Source organism: Brachyhypopomus gauderio, chromosome 8 (genome assembly GCF_052324685.1).
Source record: "Brachyhypopomus gauderio isolate BG-103 chromosome 8, BGAUD_0.2, whole genome shotgun sequence".
Taxonomy (NCBI): Eukaryota; Metazoa; Chordata; class Actinopteri; order Gymnotiformes; family Hypopomidae; genus Brachyhypopomus; species Brachyhypopomus gauderio.
In genome coordinates, this window is record NC_135218.1 from 18131817 (window position 1) to 18157457 (window position 25641).

The following is a 25641-nucleotide window of genomic DNA, read 5'->3' on the forward strand; positions in this document are numbered from 1 at the left end:
CCACCAGCCGCACATCCGACTATAAATCCCGCTGTGTCTGGCACTCTGACGCGGTGTACGGTGTAGTGCGCTTTGTGATTCCTGGCCAGCCCACACCACTCAGCACCGGGCCCTACGCTCTCCTGCAGGATACCGATAAGGTGCCGCCCGCGTCTCCGTGGGCGATCCTCTTACCACTCGTTGGGCAGGTTCTGCGTTCACGAGGGAATAAGGTGGTGGCATAGTCCCTGGGAGCGAAGTGCCTTGGGGCCATGGCGGGACCACCCAGATTGAGATTACCGCTCTAACGCCAACCATTCTCTCCATGACATTTACTAACTTTTGAGTCATAAACTTTTCATGGTTAACAACTGAAAGTGCATGAAAGGAACATGTATGTATACATATTACATAAAACACACGCACACATACTTTTATAACAAACACTACAGACAAAACAGACAAGGTTTCCACCTACAATTCATCCGGGCAGTTGATAGGCTGTGCTATTCTGTATCCGTCTTTGAGATAGGCCGCCATCTCGAAGGGGTCGATGTCCACGTAGGGAGTCTGTCCCAAAGTCATCAGCTCCCAGAGGCTCACCCCAAAGGCCCACTGTGAAAAACAGCACAGGGCAGGGCCATGAGGGAGAGGGAAGGAGAGGAGACCCTGAAGGTGCCCTGCTGGAGTGGAGCAGACCCAGACCAGCCATTATGCACTTGCATAATTCAACAGTGTGTGCACACACGAGGGTGTGTGTATAGGTTGGTGAAGAGGTGACCTCATCAGGAGTGTCTCCCTTTCAGATTCTATAGCTGGCTGCAGTTCCCCAGTTACACAACACAGCTGAGATACAATAGCCACACGAGTGAAACCTCATTACCCACATCTGACAGGTGAGGACCAGGACACTGAGAGACTAGGACACACCAGTCCAGCGGTGTTTGGTCTGTGAAATATTTACAGATTTAAACAAACATGGTCCTTTAAGGTTTAATTAAATAATGAACTTCCCTTTAGGCCACTATGCTCAATCACCTCCAAATTTGCATTTTGGAGGCAAAGCATTCTAGATACACAGGTCAAGAAAATCTGGATTTCAATGAGGCTCCAGAGACAAAACACAGACATACCCACACACACACACACACACACACACACACACACACACACACGTACGTACACACACAGGTGGCACCCTTCAACAGCCCGTACAGTAAGCCCATGTGCTCTAGCGATCAGGGCCTGGAAGTGTGGAGGGTCTTTAGTCACCACACATCCCCTGTGTCTATTGTAGCCTAATGAGCGGAGAGCGCGGCTGTCTCCGGGTGGCGGCCGGGTCTATTGTCTCTCGTCTCTGGGAGGTGGGAGAGGTCAGGTGGGTGACACCTCCTCACCTCTTGCGTGTGCGGTACCAGACAGCTGGTGTTGTCTGCTGTTTACCTGTCTAGTCTCCATTTCCCTTGGCACAGCATTTACTGTGAGAGGAACAGGAACAGAGTGTGTATCACAGCTACAACACGCCCTTCCACACACACGCACGTACACACACATCTAGATAAACGCTCTCTTGCACACAATACATTGTTTATTCACTCCCATTTTACGGCATAAGAAAAATGTGTGATGTAGTGCAGAGGCAATGCTGCTACTGCACAATACCAAACCTGCACACGCATACGCACACGCATACACACACACACACACACACACACACACACACACACACACACACACACACACACACACGTACGCGCATACACACACACACACGTACGCGCATACACACACACACACGTACGCGCATACACACACACACGTACGCGCACACACACACACACACACACGTACGCGCACACACACACACACACACACGTACGCGCACACACACACACACACACGTACGCGCACACACACACACACACACACACACACACACACACACACAGACATACACACACACACACACACACACACACACACACACACACACACACACACACACAGACATACACACACAGACATACACACACACACACAGACACAGACACACACAGACACAGACACGCACTCAGATAGACGCACACACTCACACACTCAAAAGGGCCTTCAAACACAACCCAATCCAGTCTATTCATCCCGAGTGGAAAAGGCTCGCCTCTGTGGTAAGTCATGGGGAACTGGGCCAGGTCTCAACCTGCCCACACGCCCATCACAGCGGCTGGCAGCCGTGTTCTGCGGGTCCTGCGCAGAAGAGTGGTCCCTCTGACGCACCAGCACCCGAGACCCACGCGCTGCCAGCGTGAGAACACACACGGGGTTGTGATCGCAGCGGGAGAGGGCTCTCACCACATCACTGGCGCTGGAGAAGTCGTTGTTGAGCAGGCTCTCCAGGGCCATCCAGCGAACAGGTCTGTTCTCATTGTCCCCCAGGCAGTGGTAGTCCATGGGGAAGAGGTCTCGGGCGAGCGCGTTGTCCGTGATCTTCACCTGCATGCCGTCGTCGATGCTGGAGAGGGCACACAGCAACACAAGCAGCATGACCGTGCTGTTCAGCCCAGAAGAGTAAAGGCTAACGGTCACAACAGTGTGTGTGTGTGTGCGTTTGTGGTCGGGTCAAATCTGGGCGAGGTGGTGGGGTCACACGGCACACTCACACACAGTTCCTGGCAGCCAGGTCTTTGTGGATGACCTCTCTCCGAGCCAGGTAGCTCATGCCACACGCGATCTGGATGGCCATGTGAACCAGATCCTGCTGGGAGATAGCCTGCAGCGGGAGGAAGAGGGAGGAGGAAGAGGGAGGAACGCTTAGAACAATAAAGTTCCACTGATGGGGGTAATAGCTGAGGGACACACAGCCAACTTTCCACCTCGGTGCTGCTTATATATCTGGGCACCGGACGGACAAACGCCAAGAGGAATGAGTGAGACGTTTGGTGGACAGACAGACAGACAGACAGACAGCTTTGAAAGGGTGTGTGTAGTTGAGGGTTCTGTCCCACGTGCCTCCAGCAGACTGACTGAGACTAGCGCAGAGAGGCTGCTAGATGGCTCAGGGCGGACCGACAGCGCCTCGTCTCAGCACGCTGGCTCCGCCTCCCCCCGCCGGCCCCGCCTCCCCGCGCCGCACAAACACCTCTCACGGCTCGACACCTGACCGCAGGACCTGCACGTGCCTGCACGAGCCGAACCTTCACAGCGATCCCGACGCATGTTTATGTAAGCTATTCTGAGCAGCCGGAGAGGAACCTGCACGGACACGCCCACACCCCCGCTGGCGGAGAGACACGAGGAGCAGGGCAGAATGAAGGCAAGCGGGAGGGGGGAGGTAGGAGTCAACATCACAACACTGTAATTACACACAAGGATGGTCTTAAATGTCACAGCCTACCTAATCAGCACACAACAGGCTTGGGCTTGTTGTTTACATTCTACAAATACGATGATAGCCCAGATGCTACTGTGGCTGGGGGGGCACCGTGGCGACCGCCGAGCATCCGCAAACGAGCCTGCGTGGAGCGAGGGGGGGTGGGGGGGGGGGGGGGGGAGATATTCCTGGAAGCGTACAAGACGCATTCCAAACCAGACGTTTGTCAGTGAAGAAACTAAACATCTGCTCCTGCTTTCTGCTCAGCCTTCAGCGTTGATGGAGGACTCGGTATGATTTACATTTATGCTTGTTCAGACAAATTCCTGCGCCACAAGCGGAGAGGAGGGGACGTTGGCGTGGTGTGCGTAAGACAAAGGCTGCTAACAAGCATGGTCTTGCGATGGAAAAAACTGTTAGCTTGGAGTAACACCTGTATGCCTGCGCACTTAGCCGAGCGGCTGACGGAGTCAACGCGGCGTCCCGGCGGAGGGGGGCGGAGCCGGGTGGGACACGCCCCCGGGGTTAGCCCGCACAAAAGGCCGATTGTGCTCGGCCGGCGGCGGGAAAGTTTCGCTTCCTTCATCACACGACGCTGCGCTGCTTGCTGTCAAGCAGGGCTCGGCACAATAAATTCGTTGTTCCGAAAAATGCAATTAAATGGGAAGAGTTTGAACTCCTCAGGTGTTCTGCTGGGGGGTCAAGACGCCTTTCATGCAGTCGGCATCCTTTGAAGGAAGCAGAACACCAGTCTTGTTCGGACCCTCATTACTTCCAAAACCACAGCCTTCAGAAGGAGCTGTTAAACCTCTCTTTATTGTCTTGGGATGGGGGGGGCTCCACCTCTGTGCAAAGCCCAAGCACACATGGGCGATGTAAAGGTGGTGGGGCAGGAGCTGGGTGAGGGTGGGGGTCTCTCACCTGAGGGTTGTTGGCCTCTGCCAGCTTGCACTGTCGTAGGAAGAGCTTGAGGTTGCCCCAGTTCATGTACGGCAGCAGCACCATGGGCTTCTCGCCGTCCTCCGTGCACACGTGACTGATGGGCAGCAGGTTCCTGAACGAGCACGTGAGGGGGAGACAGACAGACGCGTCAAAACCTGTCTGACCACGCTCAGCGAGACAGAGGCCAGGACAGTGGGCAGGACAGTGGGTCAGTCACCTCCCATTACACAGAACACAATGGAAAACTGGCTTCAAGCGGAAAACTCAAATACTCTTTAATTGAAGTAAAGCCAAAATGGGATGTTTCTGCTCTCCAGATTGTATATAACTATTATCAGAGATAAATCAGTCTCATCTACATACCTACTGCTAAAGGGAAGCATATACACACCAGCCCCATTCCAATGAGTTCTCCACGAGTACTTTATGATGTGTGATGTTGAGGGTGGTATCGACACCAGTATCATCAGAAAAAATTATTATTAAACGCCCAGCGCTGAATCAGTGTTGAGTCCTGACTGAATGTCGATGAGAAAGCTGTATGAGGAATTGTGGACTTGTGGGGCTCCGTGACGGCAGGTTTGATATGCGTTTGGACAAGATCTTGACATTAACATTTACTATCTGCAGGATATCAACTGCTATAGACAAGAATGGAAAATGTTTCAAGTGTGCAGACAGATCATTTGATGCTTTGTTTTAAGTTTCATAATTAGCACCGCTGTACTGAGCCCTTTACACCATGTTTGATGTCCTGCAGGTTGATTGGTAACACACAAAGTCAGATCAGGCTCCGCCCCTGACAATGGACACTCAGTTCAGCCAACCAGGAGCCAAAAGAGAAGACAGGAGACAGATGCAAAGAGAAGCAAGAGTGAACACAGCCTTCAGGAGAGACGCCACCGATTTCATAGGTTTCCTCACAGGGCCTGGTAGCTAAACAACAGCTCTAATTAAAGTGCTGGGGTGTACACGACAACATATACAAACGTATGAATGAAACTTGTTATTCCCTTGACCACATATACAAATAAATCATCTAACTGTTTCTGTTTTCACACAATCCAGATAATTAACATACAAGTCAATTTTCACCCACAGCACTTTCTAACGTAACAGCACAAAGCTCTCTGCCCTTCTGGGAAACTGAGAGGAATCGACTACGTCAGAGAGGCGTTGAGAAACTGCACTTTTAAGAGGAAACACGGCAGAAGAAGGGAAAGGCAGAAGCAGAAGCCATCGAGCACCACAGGGCCCTAAATCTGTCTGCAGAGGAAACCCAGGGGTCTGCGGTCCAGCACGGTCACTGTGACCGCTCCTCTGCCCGCTCTATACTGACACGACATTCCGTCACCGTGCCAACAGGACACACCTTCCCGGCAGGATCCACCGTCAGCGGGATTCATTCATAAAGCCCAGAAGTCGTGGGGATGATGGCTTCAAATATTGCGGACGTGTGTGTAAAGGGAATCGCACCGCCTCTTTACCTCACTCCGCACATCCGCTAACTATCAATCATGAGTCACCTTGGCCAAAAGCATCCGATGTGGATCACACCTGTCTAATCTATACACTAGAGAAGCAAACCCACGCGTGTTGCTTGGGGACTAGCCGGCACCAAGACGAAGATGCCACGAATCAAACTGAAAAACAAACAGCGTTAGTGCTGCGTTTCCATTAGAACGTCTCATTGTAAAATCCATATTTTTTTGTTTTTGCTCAGACTGGATCCTAATGGCTGAAATTCGTAATTGCAAATAACCTGTATCGGTCGGAATTTGAGTGCGTGTTGGGTGCGAATGACTCATGACCAACAACAACAACAACAAAAATCCCATTTGTGAGACTACTCATGGGATTCTAATTGGATTTGAGTCACTGCAGCCTGGTAATGTGAACATGGCCTAGACGACCAAGGGAACACAACAATGACTCACCTGTGATGAAGGCCTCGCAGCTTACAGCTCTCCGTCAGCATCATCGTCACCTGCACCTCTGAGGCGTGATCTGCCCAATCACACGCAACACACAACACATGGAGGAGGATCTTAGTGGTGAAAATTACTCATAGTTTGGAACCAAGAGATGAGAAGGAAGGTGGGTTTGTGCAAGACGTGTTTCTGAGGACATTCTGTGAAAATCCCCTCGTACGACTGCAACCTTGGGGTGGGTTTTTAAAAAGGTATTGCCAAAACTTGTGGGAAACGTCGGAACAAAGTGTGACAGCACGTCGGGTTTCAGAGAACGCGACGCTGTGAAGATCACGCGACCTGGGCACCACAGACACAGTCCAGGGTGGAGGCGGCAGCTGTATCCCACCAAAGGCCTCTCTCTGCTGGCCTTGCTCAGCCCGTACCATGGGGTCCCCTGGAGCTGGCTGCAGGAATGCGCTCGAGCAGAGTTCACCCAGGGCTGGTTTTATCTCACACTGTAGCCTTTGGCAGCCGCTTGGGGCTAATGGGTAATCTGCATTGTTTCCTGCCTCTTGAGCATGGCCCGGGGGGAAGTAGAAGGTCTTGCTGCGATTAAGACAGGCACGGGCACATTGTTCTGTGGCTGGTAACAGCCCAGGGTAGGTGGAGGGGGGGCCGAGGGCAATAGGGCAACAGCATCCCATGTGAGTGTCTGTGGAGCTATGTGGGAGGACTGAAGAAAATCTAAACCTTCACTGTATTGAGTATTTCAGTCCTGCTCTCCAGGGCTGTGTGCCTGTTTGAATGACTGACATGATGTTTATATGCTATATGGCAGCCTACAACCATCAAGTCTCACTCTAATATAAAGCAACATTATCTGTACATATGAACAAACACCTATGAAAGGTGAAATATCAGACTATCCCCCTTTTCAGTTAAAGCACCGATCGTGAACATTTACGCTCATGAGCGTTTTTATAGCTGTCGAGTACAGTCTGACCACGTTGTTCAATCTGAATGTACCTGCAGCCCTTCAAAGGGATTCTGACCTTCTGACCTGCGGCAGACAGGTGTGCTGTCTCAGGTACTGACTGATTCAGTGTGTGATGGTGAGACGTGTGGTACATTTGTCCTACAGGAATACGAGAGTGTTTGGCAGCTAGTTTAATAATTTTACACGTTTCTTTTCCATAGTAAATCAGTAATAATAAACGTGTAATGAACTGGCCTTTCACCAAAGGTTTGTTACTGTATTTGAGCTTTAAGAGTGAATGACTTGACTTTGGTTTCGGAGTTCTAAACCACCACAGAGAGGATGGAGGAGCACCCAAGTCTCCATCTGCTGAATACACCACAGAGCAGACCAGTACCCCACTGCTCTAACACCACAGAGCAGACCAGTACCCCACTGCTCTAACACCACAGAGCAGACCAGTACCCCACTGCTCTAACACCACAGTGATCCACCTTTTCTGAGCACCACCCAAGCCCCAGAAGTGCCGTACCTTTAACGGTTTTCACAAACACTTGTTTCTCTTTATTCGGGTCCTTCTCGTCCAGCAGGACACCGTGGAATATCCGTCCAAATGTACCTAGGAACACAAACAGTTGTTCGATTTAGATACAGTGTTAGCGTAGCTCGATACCTCTGAGAGGAATGTCTCACACCCACACACAAACACACACACACACACACACACGATCCATCTTTCATTGGGCAAGAATCTGCCCAACAGCAAGTCCAAACAGAGATGTTGACCTCAGCACTCTATATGAAACAGAACACTGCTGCCAGACAGCTTTACGGGCGTTATGAACCAAGCGTCCTGCCTCTGCCTCCTCTCCAGTCCTGCGCTGCTGGTGCTCCGTACTCGTTTGCCGTGTGATGAATCTCAGAACCCTAGACCAGCAGTCCCGGTCTGGCCTCTCCAGGGGAAGCACACGTGACGTGCCAACATGGCGAGCCCACAGCTCGGGCCTTAGGTGCAATATCGGTCTGTCGGCCTCGCCATCGAGCCCTGTCTGGACCTGCAGACTAATGCTACGTTGACGTGCTGAAGGAGGAACCCCCACAAGCCCCTCTGAGTTCTCGTACACATGGGCACACACTGTGCCTCCTGTACAAACGCATTCATAAATAAACGAACACATGGAAACACTGGGGAAAATAAGGCTCTGTGAAGAAGGCATATTAAGAAGGAAATTCAGAGATATTAAGGCACTGTAACATTACTAGCAAGATAAGGACTAGAAGAAAATCTCCAGAGTGCACACAGTCACTGTGAAATAACACTGGCAGACTAAGACCATTACAAATTAGCTGTGTAATTTGTGCCCAGGGCTTAAAAACAAAAGACTGCTCTCCATCTTGGTAATGAACCACCATGGCAATATTTGATTACAGAACTATTACAGAGTGATTATGGAGTAGGTGGCCATATCTCTGCTAATTCCCCAAGCAACCAATGGAAACATTTTCTTCGAAGCACAGTCAGCTGTTTTTAAACGACAACAGTAAAGCTTGTTCTGAACAGTTCAGGAGAGTCTTGTGGTTTAACCAGGCAGAACTCCAGAAAACAGCCATTAGGCAGCTCCGAGCTCGGGGGAGTCGCACAGGTGGGTTTAATGTGAGGAGACATTCATCTTCTGCGAGTCCAAGCAGACAGGTTTCAACTGGGTGTTGTGTGTCAGACTATCGAGACGTTCCTCTGGCATTCAACTCAGAGCCCACTAAACACAGATTGAGTGGAGGCTGCTCCACAGATTGAGTCAGAGGATCAGGTAGAGGTTGCCTTCACTCAGGGGATCAGGTAGAGGTTGCCTTCACTCAGGTAGAGGTTGCCTTCACTCAGGTAGAGGTTGCCTTCACTCAGAGGATCAGGTAGAGGTTGCCTTCACTCAGGTAGAGGTTGCCTTCACTCAGGTAGAGGTTGCCTTCACTCAGGTAGAGGTTGCCTTCACTCAGGTAGAGGTTGCCTTCACTCAGGAAGAGGTTGCCTTCACTCAGGAAGAGGTTGCCTTCACTCAGGAAGAGGTTGCCTTCACTCAGGAAGAGGTTGCCTTCACTCAGGAAGAGGTTGCCTTCACTCAGGTAGAGGTTGCCTTCACTCAGGTAGAGGTTGCCTTCACTCAGGAAGAGGTTGCCTTCACTCAGGAAGAGGTTGCCTTCACTCAGGAAGAGGTTGCCTTCACTCAGATAGAGGTTGCCTTCACTCAGAGGATCAGATAGAGGTTGTCTTTACACTGTGCTCTGTTCACATCCATAAACACTGTGATGCAACCCTGCTGGAACTGAATGTGCCAGACATTTCACAAAAATCAGTTATGATAAGAGGAATGAAATTTCCTAATCTTGATACTTCTTGGAAAAAGGGGGGTTGTAGTGTTGAACAAGGACCAGTACTGTGTAGAGGTCTTTCAAAGAGCAAGTGTACGTTCTCAAAGATTCAAAAGTGTGTGTGTGTGTGTATGAGCTACATCGCACCTTCATGCAGGACATCACGGAGTGTGACTCTTTCTCTGGAGATGGCGATGTCTTTCACCTTAGCTTTGGCCTCCAGCAGTGTGACACTCCTTAAATCATTCTTCTCTATCCTCAGAGAGGGGTAGCCTAAAAGACCAAAGACACAAAAGCCAAGACAGCATCAACACAATCAGCTCTGAACCCAAGTGATCAAAATTAAAACCCCAAGATAACACAAGACAAAAAACCAGGGTGAAACTGCACATGCACACCTACAAGCACCTCCAACGTGAGCACTGATTTTATCACTAGGTTCACCCCGAGTTCAGTGAATTAAGTTTTTAGTGAGGGCTTGATGACAGATTGCCCTCTGCTGTATTATAATTCCACATGCACTAGGACCGTACCAAGGACAACAGTGAAATATGAAGTGGACAAAATAGTTCTTGATTGCCTAATTCAAGAGAACATTGCTCACCTTCCCTTGAACTCCAGTTTATCTTTTGACCTTAACAGAATGATGGTAATAAAACAAAAGAGGTCATACTACGGGCAAGGGAGAGACGCAGTATCCACGCTCACCTGTTATTTGTACAGAGGTTTTCATTTGGACGCACACTAGAATATGCATAAACGCAACACGTGATTGGATGACCAAATATCCCCAAAGAACCACTGGAGCTGATCGAAAAGAACAAGAATTTCCCCCGTCCGCCTGCAATCAACGACCATCAAACACTCTCATCGAATCATCTACCCGAGGACAGGGCTTCAGAGCCAAGCTAGGCTGCTTCTCATGGCCTCCGAAGCGTGTGCGCGGTGTCCTGTGCTGTAGGAGTGAAGGCCGCATGATGTCCTTCCTGAACCGGTCTTAACGCACATACGGGAAGATGAGTGTATGGTAGTGTGAATGACTGCACATTACTTCAAACAGCACCGGGATCAAAATAATAAGAAAGCAGTAGGATCCGGTCGTTCCACAAGAACGCAGGAGACAAAGGGACGTTGTGAGGGTCCTCAGATAGTAGCAATCATTTGGCTAAGCGAAGAAGGAATGTAATGCAGTGCCCAATCCACCCCATGGAACACACTAATTGGCATCTTTCATGCAATTAACTGTGCACGCTTTCATTACCAACAGATATCCCTGCGGCTTCAGGTAATGAAAAATCACTTTGCAGAATGCTGTTTTAAAATATCACGTCTCACCAGACTGCAAGTTCTAGTAAAAACACGGCTCTCCTCTGACCAAACTCTGAAGAACAAGGGCGCCTCCAAGTGGCGACCAGCACAGCTGCACAGGCCATGAAGGAGCTCCGTCCGCAAGCGTCTGGCAGCTTTGTGCTGTCTGCTGCCATTCTGACTACCTCTAAACCTCAAACTACTCCCCCAAATCTTCTTCATGCACATGTCCACACACACCAGTGGATATTCAAGTTTCAAGATCTGAATCTCCAAGTGAACAGAATCTTCCCCATTAGATATCTTTCAGCACGATAAGAGTGTGAAATGTTATGCCCGTTTATGTTAAAGTGTCTAACTGAATAATTAAGTCCTTGACTCTGGTGCTTGAAAACATCCAAATCCTCTTGCAGGAGATGCAGTACACATCTTGGAACAAACACGTTTCTTAAGACATTTTCAATGCTGCATGTTCCACCAAACTCCAGAATTATTAATGTGCACTTTTAAAAGTTCTAAAACTTTGAAATGTTAAAAAGAGTGCACATGCACTCTTAATACAAGAATTTATTTTAATACATGCAAAAAATGTTTTTAATTATTCAAAGGTTTATAACTTTTTATGCTATATTTTTGCATGCTGAATCCAAATATGTTTTCAGGACTTTAGTAAACACTTTCCCCATAACACATAACCCACGTTGTTGGACATGCCACTGTGCAAATACACAGTGAGTCCACAGCGTGTGTGTGCATCCCCTGTGCTGGCAGGACACTGAGACAAGCACAGACACATGCAACAGCCCCGCAACACTACCAACAGAGCATGCTGTTACCATGTCAATGCCGTGTTGGGATCGGCAATGCCAAATAGTATCCAAGCAAGCTTGTCAAACTGATCATGCAATGAGGTGGGCTATAGTCAATTAAACTGTATCTCAACTGTTTAAGATATGTGTTAAGATATATTCTAGGGGGCATACAGTAGTCAGTGTATTCTAATAAAGGAGTTTCTGATATATAAACACAAGAGAGAGAGCCTGAAGCACACTAGTATGGTAAATACAGCGTAAGGATATGCAGGCGGAACTGTGAGCTACATCTGTGAAATGGCCCTCAGTGGCCCTCAGTGGGGCTTTAGCACTTCACACCTCCAACTTACTTTGGAGCTCCCTATTGTCATGGGAGCTAATTGCCTGGTCGCCAGGAAACGAGGCTACAATAGGCACACAAGGCTAGTCACACATCTCAACTTTTCCTCTGAGAACTGAAAATGGAAACTGACTGCGCACGCGCACACACACACACACACACACACACACACACACACACACACACACACACACTATACAGCATACTACAGTATTCCAAACAAAGCTAACAGTCATTGTGTAATCTCCCATTTGACCACAAGAGGCACTGTTCATCTGCAGCTGGAAAGAGTTCGCCCTTTCCTAACTGCTGATACATGCAACAAACCCACGGCAAAAAATAGCTAATGACGATGCAGATGATATGATGATGATGAGGAAGAGGGTGATGATGATTAAGCAGGCTGGGTTAGAAGGACAGGAACCAGAGGGTTAGCACGAGGTGTTCCCAGACAGGCACCTCGCCGGAGCAGAGGGGGACTTACTTTTGCCATCGTGGGCGGGGGCGGCGGAGTGGGGGTAGCAGGAGGCCGAGAGCTGCACCACGGGAGAAGAGCCAGCATGAACGTCTGATGGGTGGGGACGCAAGGAGGACAGGAGGGAACAAGGGAGGAAAGGGTGAGAGAAAGAGGGAGAGAGAGGAAGAGAGGTAGGTAAAGGACGCGTAATTATGGCAGATGGATGGTGTGTATGCTAATAACACATGAGAGCAAAAGCCATCACAAAGGGTCAAGGAGAGAAAAGATGAAAATGTGAGGTTAGCAGATCCTGCACTAAACGTGTTTGACCACTAGAGGGCAACAATTTAATTCAAAAAAAGAGGGGGGGACACATTGAAGGCAAGACACATGCTGGAATGAACACTGTTCACAACTCTTAGCTCCTGTAGTAACTGTAGAGAAAAGCACAACAGCTGAATACGGGGTTTCTTCTGTGTGCTGTCTCTCAGAGCTGGAGCACTTCACACACTCACAGAAGGAACCAGGCGTATCCACTGTTGAGTTTGGGTTGCTTTTTTTTGCTTTGCCACCTACAAAAATACCAAAGTCTAATGTTAGCCCAATCAAGCCAATTTGAGGGGGACGGAGACGTGTAACCGCTAAGAAAACATTTAGCCTCTCCACACACAGCTAAAAATAACACTTCCTGTTGGTTATGTCTGAATTGGGTGACTTCGAAGTTGAGAGGGTGGAGGTTCCAGAGAACCAGTTAAGTGAGCCCCTCTCATCCTCTTCCTCACCCCTCTCATCCTCTTCCTCTTCACATGCAGCAACCAGTGATTCCTCCTTCACTAGAAAAGGCAACTCTTTAAAAATGGCAGTTGACGAAGGCAAGGGAGGAATTTGGGTGAACGTCTAGACTGACACGTTGCCTTTAAAATCTTTTACAGTGGAGATTTTGGCAGGACGCGGTGTTCTCTTAATTCATTCATGCGTGGCATTACCCACCAAGGCAGCCAAAGGCAGAAAGACACACACACTGACCTAAGGACACCGATGTAATAAAGCTTACAAGGTACAAATGCTCATTTTGTTTATCGCAACCTTCTGATTCCCATTCTGCTCAATGTAGCTCATTTGATCACTCACTGCTGTTTAGCTCACTGTGTGGATGAATATGCGCTTGGTGCAGGCAGGACGGAAAAACCATCAGGCAGCTGCGTGACTTGGAAAAGTTATTAGACCTGCAGGAGAGTCAGTACTAGGAAACACTCGGGCAGGTGAGGGATGTGTGTGTGCTAATCCCACTCCACTGCAGCAGGTCGGCTAGGACAGTGGACCCGGGACGCGGTGAAGGGCGGGGTTGCTCTGGGACGCCCGAATGATGGTGCCAGTGTAGCGGCGGATCTTACTGGTGACGGGCGTGGCGTTGTTGGGGGTGTCGGCCCTCAGGTACTGCGTGGTCTGGGTGGAGGGCTGAGAGAGGCCCTGAGAGCTCCCACTCTCACTGCCGCTGGAACACAGGAGAGGAGGTTACAGCGTCATCTGCTTATTCTGGCCAGCCCGTCTTCCCCCCCCCCGATCACGACCCACTGCATATGAACGTGGGCCAGCGCCAGACTGACTAGCCAAGAGAGGCGGTTCTCCAACGTCAGATCTACACGTCGCAGCAACAGCAGCACTCTGGTGATGCCTGAACCACAATACCATGCTGCCTACAGCACTGAGGTTTGTACTAGAATTTTCCCATGATTCTCTGATAACTCCATTTTGTCCTTCACATTTCGACAGGGCCCCCCATGTAACTCCACCCACTGCTGACCCTAAAGTGGTGTATAATTGTCCCAATTAAAGCCGTCAGCGCTGGAGCTGCAGCCGGTGGACACCGTGGCCCCTGAGGACTGAGGGGGGGCCCGGACACTGCAGAATCAGCATAACGCCCACCCAAACCAGCACTCACAGCACTTACTCCACATCACAGCCATCAAAGGGCCCCTCTGTGCTCTGGCATCCATTCCTGCAGACTTGAGTTTACACCAACACAAGTGCCACTAACATTAAGTGTAAGTGTGTGTCCTCGTGCGAGTGAGACTCGGAAGCACCTTTGTGGACAGGAGACAGGACCTGCTGTGCTAGGATAAAGTCTGAACTAAATCTAAACTAACACTCTGAGATACGAGATACATCTGTTGTGCTTTCCCATTGTATTACATGTGTGGAAGAAGCCTTAAAGAGATGTATTTATTTCTTTTATTTCCTCTCTCCAAAGTCCAGAGGCAGGATTCATTCATTCAACTGTGACCATCACGGAGTATGTAGGTCAGGTATGGCAGAACTGCTAAATAAGTCATGCGAATAAACTTGAGATTTGCAAACCCGACTTGTGCCAAACGCACTTATGCTCAACCATCCACAGTACAGATTTAGACTCTCGTGCAACCGCCTTGCCTGAGCAAACGGGTCATTCAGGCAGTGTGGCTGCACTACACGTACGTACAAGTATGTCGCTTGGCTCCAGCCAAACACAGCCAAAAAGATGCGATTGGGGGGGATTCATAATCATCCCCACACATCAGCACCCCCAACTAATAAGATGGGCTCATCTCAGTTCAGCTGCCAAAGCTGGCCAAATGGCAAAGTTGCTAGAAATGTCAGAGATACGGCTTTATTTATTTTAAAGGAAATAAACTGGTTAAGGGTTAAAAATACCTGTCATCAGCCTCCACTCTCTTCATGCTGTGCAGGTGTAGCACAGCAAGGATGATGGCCACGAGGAAGATCACAGCGCAACACACCCCTACGCTGATGTAGAACACTCTAGTGGAGGTGGCAGGGGCGTTTACGCTGTCTACTGAGGGGAGGTCAAAAGTGATGACAGAAGACAGAAGAGGTTTGAGTTATGAAATCCAAGATATCATAAGCAGAAACCACCAGACGTGTCGTAACAGAAGTGGCACGTGGGAGCGTTGTAAACCGGGAAGCCGGACAGCACTCACAATCCGGCCTGGTCCTGTTGGGGAAGGGTGGGGTCTTGGGCGGGATCTTGGGCAGGTCGGGCTGCTCTGCTCCTTTGGGAAAATGGAGGGTTAAAGGCATGTTTAGGCAACGCGGACAGCACCTCGAAGCAGCAGACCAAGATGAGAAGATACAGGCGGCTACAGCAACTACCGTGTAGATAAGCAGGAGCAAGGAACCACCAGAACCACCCAAAAGTACGCTACAATTTTCACGCTTAGGAAATGCTGATAATTAACAACGATAACACAAACATGTGAAAACACTGCACGGGCCCATGCACACAAGGACGCATACACAGGCCACGGACATTGTGCTACCACAGGACAGAGGACAAAAGAGCACAGACGAACCCTTTCTCAGCGCAGCAGGACATTTTGGCCCGACTGCTTTAGATAAGCCAAGCATAAACTTATTGGTCATTTCCTCCAGGGAAGCACTTTACAGAGAGCTGGAGTAATTATCTTCAGTGTGTTGGCTTTAGCCGGCCCAAACACACACACGGCTCTCACAGAGCGCCATGAGAGTGGAGAAAGGCTCGGGTATATATAATAAAACACATTCAGCTACACAGCACACACACACAGTGACAGACTGTACACACAGTACACACACGCTCAGCAACACTGGACTGCATGACATAAAAAACAGGTGCCAAAATCTGGTAAGAAAATGGAGCCGTCTTACTTCTGTAGCACATTTTCCTGCGCTTAAAGTTGAGCACTGTGAAATTGTTGGCATGGATAGTCAGATTCAGCTGCATGGTTAGAACAGCCTCTCCATCCACCTTCCCAGAACAGATGAGGTCCACTCTGAAAACTACACACACACACACACACACACATTTAATGTTCACTGTACTGCAAGGGCAGAAGGTGCGTGTGTAGATGTGTGTGAGTTAGCTGAAAAGGTGGGTGGTGTTACCTGAGCGTGTGCGTGGCACCTCCCCTTGAGCTGAGATGTTGCTGTGGGGCGGCTCCATGGTAGCAGGGTTCTCCACCTGGAAGCCCAGCCTATATTCCACCTGCACAGGGAACCCAGGGAGGGGGAGGGGCAGATCAAGGGGGAGGGGCATAGGAAGGTGGATGGACCGGTGAGGACAAGCAACATAATAACACAGGTCAAATACACTACAGTATATGAGCACAGCTAAGCAATTATTCAGAGACAATGTACGTAATATATACCTCAATTTCACACTAGATGGCAGTAGAGTGAATACAGGAAAATCATAGCATGAAGCTAAAAATTCTTAATTCTTCTTGCATAAAGTTGTTTCCCTGCTTTTAATGCAGTGATAACAATAATAATTGTATTTATATAGTGACTTTCATAGATCCAGTACCAGCATTGTGTGAACTATTTAGTTGAATAACAGCTGGGGTTCTAGCCAATGGCGAAGCTCAATTTAACACGGACCACAGGAAGCTACTGTTCCCAAAGCAACTGGGAGCACAAAGTGGCACATGCTTCTGCAGATGCTATATGAGGAAACCTTTCAGAAGAGACATTCGTTCTGCAGCTCAGGGCTACAGGACTCATGTACCATCACCTCCCTCTAGTATTCTACATCTTTGTGACCTAATTTTAGTTTTTACTTTGTTATCTATGCCCATGTTATTTAGCATCAGGTGGATGGCTAAGTAGAACAGTGTGGAGTGATATCTATCCTGAGGTTTTTGCAGCCATTTTACAGTTAACCCCAGTTCAAATTACAATGTACAAGAGACACAGGAGAGTTGAACGCTGAATGTGATGGTGAATGGTGAGTGTGATGGTGAATGGTGAGTGTGATGGTGAATGGTGAGTATGATGGTAAATGGTGAGTGTGATGGTGAATGTGATGGTGAATGGTGAGTGTGATGGTGAATGGTGAGTGTGATGGTGAATGGTGAGTGTGATGGTGAATGGTGAGTGTGATGGTAAATGGTGAGTGTGATGGTGAGTGTGATGGTGAATGGTGAGTGTGATGGTGAATGTGATGGTGAATGGTGAGTGTGATGGTAAATGCTGAGTGTGATGGTGAATGGTGAGTGTGATGGTGAATGGTGAGTGTGATGGTGAATGGTGAGTGTGATGGTGAATGGTGAGTGTGATGGTGAATGGTGAATGTGATGGTGAGTGTGATGGTGAATGGTGAGTGTGATGGTGAATGTGATGGTGAATGGTGAATGTGATGGTGAATGGTGAGTGTGATGGTGAATGGTGAGTGTGATGGTGAATGGTGAGTGTGATGGTGAATGGTGAGTGTGATGGTGAATGTGATGGTGAATGGTGAGTGTGATGGTGAATGTGATGGTGAATGGTGAGTGTGATGGTGAATGGTGAGTGTGATGGTGAGTGTGATGGTGAATGGTGAGTGTGATGGTGAATGGTGAGTGTGATGGTGAATGGTGAGTGTGATGGTGAATGGTGAATGTGATGGTGAGTGTGATGGTGAATGGTGAGTGTGATGGTGAATGTGATGGTGAATGGTGAGTGTGATGGTGAATGGTGAGTGTGATGGTGAATGGTGAGTGTGATGGTGAATGGTGAGTGTGATGGTGAATGTGATGGTGAATGGTGAGTGTGATGGTGAATGTGATGGTGAATGGTGAGTGTGATGGTGAATGGTGAGTGTGATGGTGAATGGTGAGTGTGATGGTAAATGCTGAGTGTGATGGTGAATGGTGAGTGTGATGGTGAATGGTGAGTGTGATGGTGAATGGTGAGTGTGATGGTGAATGGTGAGTGTGATGGTGAATGGTGAGTGTGATGGTGAATGGTGAATGTGATGGTGAGTGTGATGGTGAATGGTGAGTGTGATGGTGAATGTGATGGTGAATGGTGAGTGTGATGGTGAATGGTGAGTGTGATGGTGAATGGTGAGTGTGATGGTGAATGGTGAGTGTGATGGTGAATGTGATGGTGAATGGTGAGTGTGATGGTGAATGGTGAATGTGATGGTGAATGGTGAATGTGATGGTGAATGTGATGGTGAATGGTGAGTGTGAATGGTGAGTGTGAATGGTGAGTGTGATGGTGAATGGTGAGTGTGATGGTGAATGGTGAGTGTGATGGTGAATGGTGAATGTGGTGGTGAATGGTGAGTATGATGGTGTCCACCTTGCTCTTGGATTGCCAAGTGAAGTGCAGACTGTTGGTCTCGCTGGGCACGGGCAGGATGAAGGAGAGAGCGTACCTATTCACCACATCATCCCTCACGTAGTACAGCTCGGCGTCCAGACCTGCAGGAGACACACGAGAGTTAATCAGCGCCGCCGCTGGGCAGAACGCGGAGAACAGAGAGAGAAGCAGCAACAGCAGTAGCTCTGCTGCTTCTGTGCCTCGGCTGCCCCTGGCCAACCTTTATGATGCAGACGTAAAATATGGTTTCTGGCCTCCGTCTCTGCGCACATATGAACTCTACATTTTACCACAAAAAAAAACATCCTATGCACTCCTTCCTTGGACTAATGGATTCTGCAGAGCCCATGAGAATGTTGGAGGAGAAAACCATAGCAACACATTATACCAGTGCCAAAACAACTCTGCAGAGAGAAGACTCACACAAAAACTACTGTCAGAAATTAAAGTCAGTGCACGGTCATTCCGTCAGCATTAAGAATGAGAAATAAAAACATAAGAGGTGCTTAAAATGATATGTGAGGACAAGACGTTCGGCACAACGTGAGCGCAATCTCTGACCAGGAGAACATTTTGGGTGGGATGAAGAAACCGTGGCATGCGTCCCCCAAGTTTGAGAGGAGCTTGGTCTACAGGTTTATAGGTGCTTGTTTCCTTCGGTCAGTAGAGTGCAATGTCTCACCCTTCAACACATTCGACCCTACGCATTATGCCAGTGATCACTGCTACACGGCCAGGAGAGGAAAGCCTTCTGCAGGATGTTTACACTGGAGGTCTTCACCATCACCAGAGCATAGCAGCCTCTCCCTCCATGGCTGTCCTCCATTTTCTAATAACTCAGTCTGAGGACACGGTAATCTAAACAGGGTCTCAGGCGGAGGCACATTCCCCAGACACAAGTGCCTCTCCTTTAGTTCGCAGCGCACACACACACACACACTCACACACACACACACACCTGTGCCATAAAGAGACCTCCATTTCTGCCCATTAGTAGTGGGAGACGCTTTGCTGACGGATGCGTGGCTGAGGTTTCACGAGGGAGGTCGATTCCCACACTGCTGAGCCACAGCTATGCACCAAGTTGATTGACAGCTGATATGGCCAGCCGTGGCCTGGGGTGGCCCTACTGTGGCTGGGAGACTCCAGCTCAGTCAAGCGGAGCCGGCCTATCAGATGGCCAAGAGCTTGCTTTAGAGGAGGGGGAAGGGAATGGACTCCTTTCCTTGTTCTTAAAGCACAAATGGAAGAATTTATTTTATTTTATTACATGTTATGTAATTTTGGCTCCCAATAAAATACTGGCTATGTAGATTAGAGACTGCAGTGCATAAATAACTGGACTGTGAAGTTAGGGTGGTTAGAATGTCGGCTTTAATTTGAGGCCATTTACATCTGTATTGGCTGAGGCAAGTAACCGGATAGTTTACCACTGTGGTTAGTATTTGGTTAATTAGCCATGGCACTGACTAGCTAAAGTCTGCACTCCAGGCATCTGATGAGGCAAGGGTGTCTTCCTCTGTTGGCCCACAGCCAGTACTGTAATACAGCCATCGCATGGTCCTGCTGGTTTGGCTGATGTCCTTACCAAGTTGAAAGCAGGCTGCATGGCAGATGCCCTGGACTCTGCCAGACGGAACATTTGCCCAATAACTTGTACAAAGTGCTGTTGGACGGTTATCACCGTTAATCATCTAGTGGTCATTAGTAGGGGTGCACGATATGGACTAGAATTGCGATGTGCGATAACGTTGTTGGATATCCCGATATCGATGTGAACCACGATAAATTAAGATTAAAATACAGAAATGTAGTGTCTCTCTGAACAGCAGCACGTTAATTTGTTTTGTTTTTTACTGTGTAATGAATCCAGAATAATTCCAAATATTTTGCAGGTTTATTCAACAATAGATTCAATCTAGGTTTATACTTTCACGAGTGAGCGACTCCGCACACCTCGTTAACCTCCGCGAACGGCGGAAGCGTTTAATCTTGCCGTGTGATTCTTTGCAGTGTTGTCCGAAACGATATGTAGGCCTAGTAGTATAAAAAAAAACACCCCTCAAATACAGTGGAATGAACTTTTACCTGACCAATTTTAATGTTGCTTTGTGTTTCAGGTTTGAAAAGTGCTGGAATTTAGGCTAAAGTATTTGAAAAGGCTTGAAATTGTAACTACTTCGTTTCACAACAAATATCTGTCTGACTGAACAATTCTCTTGTATTACGTTAACAAATACGAGCCTCTTGTAATTCCAGGACGAAACATGAGAGAACGTGAAGAAGTTAAGATTGGGCGTTTTGAAAATAAATATCCATTAAATAATGTGATAAAAAAGCGAATTATTTCGAATCATTTAGAGTATATGTATAAATATTTAATTCAATACCGTGCTGGGAATTATTGAAATGGACCTTGAAAGTGACATACAAGTGCTTGAATTCCACCTTGTATAGGTGTATGAACCCTGCAAACATGACTGTTCTCATTGCGCTGAGACGCGGCGCGCGCGAACTTTAAATAAATAATAACATTAAATAATGTGATTAAAAGCGAATTATTTCGAATCATTTAGAGTATATGTATAAATATTTAATTCAATAACGTGCTGGGAATTATTGAAATGGACCTTGAAAGTGACGTACAAGTGCTTGAATTCCACCTTGTATAGGTGTATGAACCCTGCAAACATGACTGTTCTCGTTGCGCCGAGACGCGGCGCGCGCGAACTTACAAAATTCGAGAGGTGCACGACCTCGTGAATCGACAGCGCGCGAGGCAATTGCACACGGGCGAAGCCACCGCGATTACGTTATTTTCGCCTCCCGGACCCTCGCGCCGCATCAAGTGTAAACCAGGCTTAAACCAAATCGCGTGTCTGATGAGCGTGTTCACCCCACTCCAGGGTTGCCAGGTCCTACAAAAGCTTTCCGCACAAAATCTGCGAGTGTAAGTTGTCGGTGGGGGGGGGGGGGGGGGGGGGGGGGTGTTGCGAGTGTGAACTGGAGACAAATTAAGTATTATATCGCGATCGATTCTTAGTGTTGACTTGTAACTTCCGCAGTAGCCCAACTCAAAAGTAGCCCAAAAAAACCGCACCCCGCGGCCCCAGAATTTTTACCCGCGGCTGGATTTTCAAACAAGCCCAATTTGGCGTGAAAACCGAGAACCTGGCAACTCTGCCTCACTCTGCCTCTTGCCTACTTACGTCACGTGATCATAGTCTGCAGCGCGAATAGCTCCCTCTAATGCTGGACGAGGATAACGCAATTTGAGTTTGCTGTTATTCAAGGAGTTATCGTGGCTCTTTCGATGTGTTTATCGTGAAACTTCACATCGCGATAACGATAAAAATACGATTAATCGTGCAGCCCTAGTCATTAGTTCAGCTGAGATCTGATATGCAGAAGCACAGATCTAAAACAGTAAACGCTCTGGACTTCCCTCTATGTCATCTGAACTTGGATATAAACAGTCAAATAACGTCAAGTTCACTTTCAACCACTTTGTGAACCTTTTGTGACCCCAGGGATGGTCACCAGAGTCGGTCCCATCAGTCTCTCTGTGGCAGTATGGTCTCTCATGCCCATCCACAACCACCCTGCCCTGCCTGGCTGCAGCACAGAAGACATACAGTTAGGCTGGTGGGTGGAAAGCCAGACTGGCCTGCTGGGAGGGGTTGATCCCCAACTGGAGACCTAATCAGCGATGGGGCCCAGGTCCCTGAGGGACAGAGCCTGCCACGATACAAGAGCCATTGACTGGCTTTGGTCAGCTTTGCTCTGACTCTGAGCACTGTGGAAAGAAGGAAAGAAGGAAAAAGGAATCTCTCAGCTGTGCACGAGCACTAAAGTGTGAGGAATACCAGGTGCACACCCAGGGATCTGAGCCTGGTGTAATGGCCTTCCCCACACTCTGATCCGGGCCCCTCCACCAGCCTTGACTCAACTCCACTTCAAACCCCACCGCTGAGAAGGGAGGGGGGAGAGAACAGAGGACCGGCTGGGTGGAGGGGCATACTTTGGTGTTTGAACACCCATTTCTTTACTTCTATCTCTTGGCTTTGCAGACTTTAAACGGGTTCAAACCAAAACAAGACTCAGCTAGACACCACTCCGTCCAAGTCCGTGGGGGGATTGAGCTGGAGAGCACGTTGGGAGAGGTCAAGGATTCTTGACCCACTGTTTTTATGGATCACTACAATCCACTGGTGATGCCAATGAAAAGTGCATGAAAGGGAAGGAGAGGTCCGGGCAGTTGGAAGACCGCCGCACAGCTAGTACCACAACAAAGAACCAGAACAACGCTCTCGCCAACAGCTGAGGAACAGACCAATGGCTAGTGGAGCTTCTCATCGCCTCCGTATGCGTTTGTCACTCAGTGTTTCTTCTTTCTCCATTTCCTCAAGCAACGAGTAACAACAGCTCAACAACTCACTTTCAAAGCAGTCATGGTCAACCACACAAGCGGTAAAAAACAAAAACCCAGCCCTCATTCTGCTCGCTGCAGCAGCAGCTCTTAACTAAGAGGGGGGGGGGGGGGTCTTTTTATATGGTTTCAAAACCCCTTTCATGCCTGAATCGCTTCCACTGTTCTGAGAAAGCGGACAAACCACAGAGAAAACAGGACCGCTGAGCAGAACATTCCACTAAGCTTTATCTTAGTGTCTCTCGCTCAGAAAAAAAAACCCCACGGTTCTCCAGGGGCGTATCTATCCATCTTATCTTCACATAGGTCGGGCGCAGACCTTTGCCGGGCGGGATGGAGGGGGTGGCTCTCTGAACGCCGTGGCAGGAGAGAGTGGGAGGGGAGCCGAGTCTGGTATGAAGCTCAGGTAACAAGAGAGACGTGTCCGGGTACAGAGGGCTTTGTCTGGGCTGACACCGCAGCAGTGCTGAGAGGGGGGGGGGGGGACACCCTCCGCGCAGGCTAACCAGGGTGGTGCTGACACACAGCACCTGTCAGTGCAATCTGCTGCTGATCTGGGTGACGCTGATGTGTGTGTTTTCTGTGCATGTTAATGCACGTCTCACAACACACAGGAGTGTGGAGGCGTAGCTGCACCGTGACATAACAGAACTCATGCAGTGGGACTTCAAAGGACGTCCAAGAGTCAGTATAACGAGGCAGAGAATGTATGAACGCCAGGACTGGATATGCTTGCAGTTGTTAAACCAAAAAAGTAAGTAATGAGCTCTTCTAAAAACAGGACAGAGTAAAAGAAAAGATAAATGTCCTCTGCATTGATCACTGCCTTCCCAAACTGAGATTTGGAAAGGCACCATGTACAACACTAAAGCCACATGCTGGTCTGTCTCCTTTATTCTGTTCACACCTTTAGGTCCCACTGCAGGTGAAATTCAGTCAAAATGGCCTCTCGGTTTCAAGAGCAAAACTGATGATCACGTTGCCTCTATGGAAAAATCAGAACAAAGCCCTGGTGCCGAGTGCAGAAGTGTGTCCAGGTGAAACAAGGTTGGAGCTCTACTGGGGGCTGAGTTCATCCCCTCCGCACCCCATGGCTCTGCACACAAACAGCGGCCCAGCGCTTATGACTTCATCCTCCAGCCGTTCAGATTCAGGCCAGAAGAGTGTGGGCCAGCAGAACCGGGAGCTCTGCTCCACACACCTGGTCCGTGTCCCATTCTCCAGACTGATCTGTGATCAGATTCACCCCCTACACAGACCCCCCACCCCACAGGTCCACCTCACTCTCCACTCCCGTCCCCTGAGAATGTGGGACGTATTGCTAACAGGATGTAGTGGGCTGCAGGATTTACTCCAGGGGAAATGAGTGGGTTTGCTACCTTCAGACAAGCAGGCCACTCAGATGCTGTGCAATGACTAAGACACGAGCTATCTGGTTTTCATTAGGAGAGGGAAGGACCAGTCATGGGACAGAAATCAATAGAGGAATGAGATCTGCTAGACAGGCTAAAATGTGCAATAGCACTGGAAGAGTACAGCTGCTGCACTAAACAATAACCTACAACAAGACCTACTACAAGGAAATACAAGACCTACTACAAGGAAATACAAGACCTACTACAATATAAGACCTAGCTACTACAAATACAAGACCTACTACAAGGAAATACAAGACCTACTACAATACAAGACCTAGCTACTACAAGTACAAGACCTACTACAATACAAGACCTAGCTACTACAAGTACAAGACCTACTACAATACAAGACCTAGCTACTACAAGTACAAGACCTACTACAATACAAGACCTAGCTACTACAAGTACAAGACCTACTACAAGTAAATACAAAACCTACTACAATACAAGACCTAGCTACTACAAGTACAAGACCTACTACAAGTAAATACAAGACCTAGCTACTACAAGTACAAGACCTACTACAATACAAGACCTAGCTACTACAAGTACAAGACCTACTACAATACAATACCTAGCTACTACAAGTACAAGACCTACTACAAGTAAATACAAGACCTACTACAATACAAGACCTAGCTACTACAAGTACAAGACCTACTACAAGTAAATACAAGACCTACTACAATACAAGACCTAGCTACTACAAGTACAAGACCTACTACAAGTAAATACAAGACCTACTACAATACAAGACCTAGCTACTACAAGTAAATACAAGACCTACTACAAGTAAATACATGGGCTGCATCATTGCAAGCATGTCAGTTACACCATAAAACACACAGACACACACACACAGTGGAAGAGTCACATCACATAAGACCACACACTGACACTAAGGTATAGACATCAGTGGTTGATGTTCACCGTGATCATGAAAACCCAGTGCTTTAACATTAGCAGCGCTAATCAGAATCAACACAAGCTCACTTTACTCCAACACGGATCAGTCTGCTCATGAGCTCAAACTCATGACTAATGTCACAGTGCTGCGCTCAGCTGGGTCATTAGATCGGGCTTTAGGTGTGCTGTTCTTCTCTTTCACTGCTCAGAGAGAAAAGACACCAGAGTTGTGCTGTTTACCAAGACCTCACCACAACACAGTAAACATCTTGAACGCAACGGGATAATCTCCTCCCATTCACCGAAC

General features: G+C 48.4%; 1 protein-coding gene across 4 annotated transcripts in view; it reads right to left on the reverse strand.

Moving 5' to 3' along the window:
• The window catches only part of ryk (receptor like tyrosine kinase), a 40377-nt gene that overhangs the window by 1562 nt on the left and 13174 nt on the right, over window positions 1–25641 (reverse strand). Inside the window, exons 2-16 of one of the 4 annotated variants that reach the window (XM_077015131.1) lie at window positions 18561–18682; window positions 16380–16479; window positions 16143–16274; window positions 15437–15508; window positions 15150–15288; window positions 13853–13953; window positions 12486–12569; window positions 10146–10175; window positions 9689–9814; window positions 7710–7796; window positions 6226–6295; window positions 4268–4400; window positions 2637–2746; window positions 2329–2488; window positions 458–594 (exon numbers count right to left, since the gene is read on the reverse strand). In XM_077015131.1, coding sequence (XP_076871246.1) covers window positions 458–594; window positions 2329–2488; window positions 2637–2746; window positions 4268–4400; window positions 6226–6295; window positions 7710–7796; window positions 9689–9814; window positions 10146–10175; window positions 12486–12569; window positions 13853–13953; window positions 15150–15288; window positions 15437–15508; window positions 16143–16274; window positions 16380–16479; window positions 18561–18682 — 1603 coding nt within the window. Of the gene's footprint in view, window positions 1–457; window positions 595–2328; window positions 2489–2636; window positions 2747–4267; window positions 4401–6225; window positions 6296–7709; window positions 7797–9688; window positions 9815–10145; window positions 10176–12485; window positions 12570–13852; window positions 13954–15149; window positions 15292–15436; window positions 15509–16142; window positions 16275–16379; window positions 16480–18560; window positions 18683–25641 lie in introns of all 4 variants that reach the window. The other 3 variants (XM_077015130.1, XM_077015132.1, XM_077015134.1) reach the window with 3 other exon arrangements.